Here is an 8,128-nt window from a genome sequence, read left to right on the forward strand (position 1 = left end):
TATGAGAGATTATTAGTACTAAAGCAACATTAAGTGAGTATATGTCATTGCGTTTTATTGCATCAGATGGCAGAGATTGTGATATCAATTGGGTCAAAGCTTGCAGAATATTTGGTGGCTCCAATTTCACAAGGAGCTACTTATTTGTTCTGCTTCAAGCAATTCATTGGAGGTGTTGAGAAAGCAAAACAAGAGCTGGAGGCAAAACTAGAAGACGTGAAAAAGCGCGAGGAAGAAGCTGATCGAAAAACTGAAGAAATAATGCCATCCGTGAAAAAGTGGTTGGATGATGTGAATGCAATCCTAGAAGAGGTGCAAAAGCTACAACAAGAGCTTGAAGGAGGACGAAACAAGTGTTTTAATGTGTCACTCAGATATTCTTTAGCAAAACGAATGGAAAATAAGGCTAAGCAAATGATAGATCTCAAACAAAATTCCAGCTTTGAGCCATTTTCTCAACTGATCCAGCTTCCTGGCATTCCTGACTTCTCTTCCAAAGAGTTTATGGATTTCAACTCAAGGAAATCAACTTATGATCGTCTTTTGGAGGCAATTATAGATGGCAAAAACAAGATGGTGGGGCTGTATGGTGTAGGGGGCTCAGGCAAAACAACTTTGGCAAAGAAAGTGGGCAAGAAAGTGGATGAGTTGAAGCTTTTTGACAAGGTCATCACAGCAGTCGTTTCTAAACCCCCAAATATTCTGAACATTCAGCAAGAAATAGCAGAGCAAATAGGCTTGCAATTTAAAGAGGCAATTCAAAGTAATAGAGCACAAAGGCTGTAGAGGATTGAAAAATAAGAAGATTCTTATAATCTTAGATGATGTATGGGAGTATCTAAGGCTTGAAGATATTGGAATTCCAACCACTGGAGCTTGTCATATCTTGTTGACCACTCGCCTTCGAGATGTATGTGTCTCTATGGATTGTGAGAGTAAAATTGAGTTGTCTCTCTTAACAGAGGAAGAGGCATGGGCTTTGTTCAAGATGCATGCTAACACAACCAGTGTGTCAACGAATGAGTTCGATAGCATCGGAAGGAAGATTGTTGATGAGTGTAAGGGTTTGCCTATAGCAATTGTAACAGTTGGAAGCACATTGAAAGAAAAGAGTATTCATACGTGGAGATCAACAGTAGAAAGGCTACGACATCCCCCACCACTGGATATTGAAGATGATTTGAAGACCCCTTATGTAACTCTCAAAGTAAGTTATGATAATTTGTCGAGTCCGCTAGCTAAGTCGCTCTTCATATTGTGCTCTATGTTTCCTGAGGATCATGAAATCCATATAGAGGATTTAATTCGTTTTGGCAAAGGGACTCTTAATCTTGGTGAAAGAATTTACACAATGGAGAAAACAAGGAATAGGGTTTTAGCTAACATTGAGAAATTGTTAGATTCTTCTTTGTTAATGCATACCAGTAAGCAGGCACATGTAAAATTGCATGATGTGGTTCGAGATGTAGCCTTGTGGATTGCAAAGGAGCAATGTCAAGAAGTTCTGGTGGACAACCAAGAAATTTCAGAGATGTTAATTGGTAACCACCAAAGTTTGGAAGATACAAAGGCAGTGTCATTGTGGAATTTGGATGAGGATTTCGAGCTCTCTAAACAATTGCATTTTCCACAGCTCGAGATTCTGCTACTTCAACCTTATGGGTTCATTCGAGATATTGGAGCAATGGAGTCACTCAAAGTCTTGGCACTCATAAGACATGGATTTAAGTGGGAATTGCGGAGGCGGTATCCAACTTCGGTTTCAATTCCACAATCAATTGTATCACTAACTAATCTTCACACCTTATGTATTAGAGGGAAAAAGTTGGGTGATATCTCTCTATTGGGTGAACTCAAAACACTGGAGATTCTTGACTTACGTGGTTCTCTGTTTGATGAATTACCTGTTGGAATTGTAGATATGAAAATGTTGAAACTTTTGGACATATATGATTGTCGAATTGAGAAAAGTCCTATAGAAGTAATTGGTAGATGTGAGCAACTTGAAGAATTATATTTTTCGGAACACAAATCTGTCATCCCACATAATTTCTCTCTTTCAAGATTGAAGAGGTATGTTCTCTATGACTCCACATGTAGTATAATTCGTATACATGAATTTGACCCTGTTCTAGAACATCTGCATTGTCGTGGTGAAGACCCTTTTCAAGAATATCTGGATAGTTGTGGTGAAGCATTAAGAGCCTTATGCATACAAGACTTTAGAGTCTCTGCTTTGAATTCATCAATGAAAAATCTCATTCTTAGAGCAAATCACCTTTGGCTGGAAAATTGTGAATGGGATTATAAAGATATAAATCTTCAAATAAACCACTTAGGGGTATCATGTTGTCAAGAGAAAAAATTCATCATTGAGAAGCGTGATGTGAACATTCTTCAAACACAAGTATTCTCACGCTTGAGCACTTTAAGACTGTTTGAAATGAATAGTCTTGAACAAGTGTTTCAAGATTCATCTATTGGCTGCTCACTCCCAATGTTACAAGAGCTATGGATATGGAGTTGTCCTGAATTGAGAATTTGTATCTTCTCGCATGCCACCATTACGAGCCTGCCAAAGCTGAAAAAACTTCATATTGATAGCTGTGACAAAGTGAAATGGCTATTGTCTTATTCCCTGGCTTCTTATTGTCCTTTACTGAAGGAAATAATTATAAGCAATTGCTCTCAATTTGAGAAGCTCATTGATGAAGAAGCTGCACATGGGGATCCACTACTTCATGATAAGCAATATTATCCATATGTAAGTATTATTCGCAAAATTCCTTTTAAATGACTGCGTATTAGAAATAATAGTCCGTGTTGACACATTCGATGAAAAATATTTATCTTTTCATTTAATTTTTAAACTGAATTTTTTTTTTGGCTTTTCTCTTTGGATACGCATAAATTTGATATCCTTTCCTCAGTTATGTGAAATCAATGCCTGTTTATTTTAACTCCTGTGCTGAAAACAAAACTAGGATCATGCAACTGCTAATAATTTCAGTTGTAGGTGATTTTTTCTTTTTGCTCACTCTACCTTTTTTTTTTCCGAGAACAAATTGAAGATATTCCTTTTTTCGTTTAATTTGAAAAATCTGTGCTTATGATCGAACAATATATATAAGCATAAAAAATATATATTCTCAATAACCAACAATAGTCATGTTATTTTTCTTTTTGTTTATTCTACCTCTACTTTCTTTTTAATTTAAAGATATATTTATGTTTTAAAAATATTCTTAGAAAGAGATAATAGCCATTTTATTTTTTACTTGAGTTCATTGTAACCATATAAGCCTCTTTTCATTATGAAGTTTTATGAGCTCCTTATTTAGGCTACACGATAAAACTACTTTTTTGGTTTTTCTTTATTTTCAAGATAATAGAATACTATTGCTTCTTCAAGCTTTGTATTTTTCATATTAATTGATATTAATTGTCTTTTGGCATCAAGTATTTATCGTGGGAAGTACTTATTCGGAGTTGTTCTATTTATAATAAATTGACATTGATGCATTTTCCATATATAAAATGTTCTTTCTTTCTTTCGTTTGGATTTTCTGCCATGCTTTTTTGTGGATGTGAAAAAACACTTTTTGACGATGCCTCTCTTGGTCTTAAACAATTGTATGTTTCTATTTCAATTTTTGGTCAAATAAATATTTGTGTTGGTCAAGAAATATATAATATGTCTACTTTTATATATATATCATTAATTAAATGTTATAACAGAGGTTGAATGTAATCATGTAGCAAAAAATATATAGAATATTCGTTTGTTAGATACATGTTCAGATTATGTTAATTATCACCATTTTAAAAATACGTGAAATCAATTTCAAAATGAAAGTCAAGTGTTGTTTGTTATCATAAAATAGGTTTGTAAGTCACAATTTCTAGCTATCACCATCTATATATTAATTGTGGAAAGTAATTAAAGAAGCTAATATATTATAAATTAGTGTCGTTTCTTTCTTTATTTAAAGACTTTTAACTATATAAAAATGTTTGTATCATGAAATTCTATATCTTTGTACTGCTATATGAAATGAAATGATATAGGATACATACATGATCATACATTGTTGGAGAATTTTGCATAATGGATATAAAGAACTTGACATAAATATTGTTGTTTAACATTTATGTTATATACTAAAGATTAAAGGGAAGATTAAGGACTGAGTAGCAATAATAAATAAAAGTCCAGTGCCAAATTTTATATTAAATTAAAAGTATAGGGACCAAAAGATTAATTTTTTTAGATTTAAATACTAATTATGTTTTGTAACCATAATACGCTACAACTTATATTTTTCTTTTTCTTTTTCGAGTATTACAAGAATTATTTACAAATTGTCTTTGTTAATTTTTCTTTTTTCTTTTTCGAGTATTACAAAAATTATTTACAAATTGTCTTTGTTATTTCTTTCAACACACGAATCTGATAAAAGCTTTAAAATGTTTTGTTCATTTTGATTTATTATCAAAAAATTGATCTCATTCTTCCGAACAGCACTTTAATTCTTTGTTTTATATTTTTGTCAATAAAATAATTATTTAGGATACCACACTTTAAGATAAATGTTTTTCTTAAATTTTCTTTTGATATTTAAAAGATCTCTCTTACCGTGCCTCTTTTATGCTATTAAATTTTTATATTTTCATTTCAAGTTTTGGTAATAAAAAAAAGTCCTGATTGTTACTATATATATTTGCCCAGTTGTTAAAAAGGATTATTTACTAGCAATAGTTGGCAATAATTAATATATAATATAAGAAACTTACTGGGTTTAATCTCCAGTCTAGTTAGAGTAAAAAGCAAGTTGTTTTTGTACAGCCATACGCGATCGTGGGGGCTTGATGTAAGGTTGCTTTTGTTATTAAAAAAAAAAAAGCAAGTTGTTATAATCAGTCCATTTCATAATTTTAATTTTAATACATTTACAGGGAAAGGAAACTGACAGTGCCTATGTGGGGGTTATAGCGAAAAGATGCAATCAGTTGCAAAATGAGCAATCCTTGATCTTTTTTCTAAGGTTGGAAAGTCTACAAATTAAAAGCAGTGGAAAAAAGAAAGGTATATTGGAAATCCAAGACAGAGGAAGAGTAGAAGATGATGATGAATCTATTAAAGCCCAAGAACCTCTAAAGCTGGATTCAAAGTTGAGTGAATTAGTACTATGTAGTCTACCAGAATTGGAATATATTTGGAAGGGCCCCACCCAAATTGTGAGCCTCCATAGACTTGAATTTGTTTTATTGGACAGCTGCCCAAAATTAAAAAGTATCTTCACTCCTGCTATTGTTGCAAGCCTTCCAGAGTTGAGAACATCTTGAAGTATATTGCGTGAGGAATGGGAGGGAATATTTTGTGAAGAATCACTCAAAAACCTCTCTTCTTCTAATATTTGCTTCCCCAAACTTAAGCATATTTTCATATCCAGTTGCAACAAATGAGATGGTTGTTATCTTATTCTCTGCATCTCATTGTCCTTCACTAGAGATTATATCCATAGACCATTGCTCTGAATTTGAGGGGCTCATTGGTGAAGAAGCTGCACATGGGGATCCACTACTTCATGATATGCAAGATCATCCACAGGTAAGTCTCATCCGCAATGTCTCTCTCTTTTTTTTTTTTGACCAGCAAATCCGCAATGTCTCTCTTGAATCATTGCATATTAGAAAAATAATAATCCATATATATATATATATATATATATGTTGACGCATTTGCTAAAGTAGCCATGTTCAATTTACATCTCCCTTTTATTTGAAAATTTTTTGTTTGCTATCATATAATATATATATATATATTTGTATAATCATTAAACATAACTTCTACAGTAATTATTTTATTTTTGACTTCACTTTATTATACCTGCATAAACCTCTTTTATTATTAAATTTTCTTGGCTATATATTCAGGCTGCACGATGAAACTATTTTCTGAGTTTTCCTTATTTTCATAATAATAAAATATTATTTCCTTTTTTTTTTTAAATAACAACTTTTATTTGTCAGAATTTTACATTTCCTATTCTGCATTTTGGTCAAGTAAGTGACTTTTTCATATTGCTTTTGCTATTAGGTATTTATTGTGGGAAGTGATTATTCAAAGTTATTTTTATTCAAAAATAAATTAGTGTTGATGCATTATATAAAAACTACACATACTTCTTTTTTTTTTTACCGGAAAAACTACACATACTTTAAGAGAAGTATTTTTCCCTTTCAAATTTTTTCGCCATGCTTTTCTTTTCTTTTTTATGTGAGAAAATACCTTTTTGTGACTCTTTCTTTTTCTGCTAAAAATTAAGTTAACATTAGTATTTTTGTTCAAATAATTCTTTGTCGGTCAAGAAATATTTAATATGTGTACTTCTTGTTAAAAAAAGATATATATATTATTTATTAAATGTGATATAGTTGTTATAATAGAGAATTAACATAATCATGTAGTAAAAAGTATTTACAACATTTGCCGGTCACACATTTTCCATGTTACTACAAAAATTGATTGAGTCTGGTAAAACGCATGTTGAGATTATGTTAACACAATTTTAGAAGTACATTATTTTTATTTTGCCATTAAATGATCAATTCGGAAAATACTTATAATGGCCAGCATAATATAAATTAGTGTCTGCAGAAGTTCTCACTAGAGATTTCAAACATTTTGATAAAACTTTTCTTACGCTCACCTGCCTCTTTTTTCATAGAATTTCTATTTAGCATTTACATTGTAATACTAAAGATTAAACTGCTCAAATTTTTCTTTTTCTTTTTTCAGCACTACAAATTATTAGTTGCAAGCTGTATTTTTTAATTTATCTTTCCACATATGAATTTGATAAAAATTTTAATCTCTTCAGTTCATTTTAATTTTTGTCAAATAATTAATTTTATTTTTCCAAACAACACTTTCTATTTTTTATTTTTTATTTTGTCAAGCGAATAATTATGTGGGACTGTATTTTATTTAGAATAAGTTGGAGTTGATATAATATCTATAAATTACCAATTTGTTAAATTTTCTGTGGACGTTAAAATTTTAATGTTACAGTGCCATTAAATTTATGTGGTTTATGTGTGTGTATACATAGTTCATATGTTGAATTTTCATCTAATCATTGAATATTTTTACTTCACAGAAACATGACAATGACACAGTGAGGGTGGTAAAGTCAGAATTGCGTGTTATATGGTTAGAAGATCTACCAAAATTAGAATATATTTGGAAAGATCCCATACAAATTTTGAGCTTCCATAGACTTGAAAGCATTAAACTGTTGGAATGCCCGAGATTAAGAAATATATTCACTGTTGCTATTGTCACAAGCCTTCCAGAGTTGAGGCAACTTGATGTAAGAGGATGCAATGAATGGGAGGGAATATTTTGTGAAGAGTCACTTAAGAATCTGTCTACTTATTCCACTGTTTGCTTCCCCAAACTTGAGAGCATTCTTACAAGGAATTGCCACAAAGTGAGAAGGGTGTTCTCATATTCTCTGGCATCTCATTGTCCTTCATTGAAGAGAATAACTGTAGAGAATTGTTATGAACTGGAGGGGGTTGTTGTTGAAGCTTATGAAGGTGAAGTAGCTGCTCATCATCATCAAAGGCTGTTTCCTAAACTGAGTGATTTGGAACTCATGAAGTTGCCAAAGTTGAGAGAGATTTATGAAGGTTATGAATTCAACCTCCTTTCTGGTACTATAACAATAGAAGATTGTCCAAACATATCAAAAATCTCAAAAGTCCCATTAGACAAGCCCTCGTCATCAGGTTCGTAGCTACACTCTTTCTTTCAAACTATTATCATATTTAATCAATGAAATAATTTTGTGCATTACAATTTCTATCGTTATATGGAAAAAAAAAGGTCTTTTATTAGAAGAAAAAAAATTCTATCTTAACACCCACACACACATCGCTCTATTTTTTTTTTATAATAAGAAATTGCAATCACTCCCAAAAAATTTTCGTGTCTATATAATGGTCGTTATGTCAAAATCATAATAATGTACTCGTACTAAATAAGTGACATGTTATGGTAATATTAGAAGTTGAATAATTATTTAGAACTAAACAATAATTAATTTCCACTATTTTCGCA

The 8,128-nt window shown here is 31.4% G+C and overlaps 1 protein-coding gene across 1 annotated transcript; it reads left to right on the plus strand.

Annotated features, from left to right (window-relative positions):
* The first annotated feature begins 922 nt into the window (after positions 1 to 922).
* LOC114743978 (disease resistance protein At4g27190-like) lies at positions 923 to 7,805 on the plus strand. The gene is made up of 4 exons (XM_028932161.1): positions 923 to 2,764; positions 4,957 to 5,086; positions 5,511 to 5,611; positions 7,164 to 7,805. Exons 1-4 carry the CDS (start codon positions 923 to 925, stop codon positions 7,803 to 7,805), a joined length of 2,715 nt encoding a protein of 904 aa, XP_028787994.1.
* Positions 7,806 to 8,128: the final 323 nt, after the last annotated feature.

The sequence above is a fragment of the Neltuma alba genome, unplaced genomic scaffold (assembly GCF_004799145.2).
Source record: "Neltuma alba isolate B1F8T4 unplaced genomic scaffold, ASM479914v2 tig00004204_pilon, whole genome shotgun sequence".
NCBI classification, from domain to species: domain Eukaryota; kingdom Viridiplantae; phylum Streptophyta; class Magnoliopsida; order Fabales; family Fabaceae; genus Neltuma; species Neltuma alba.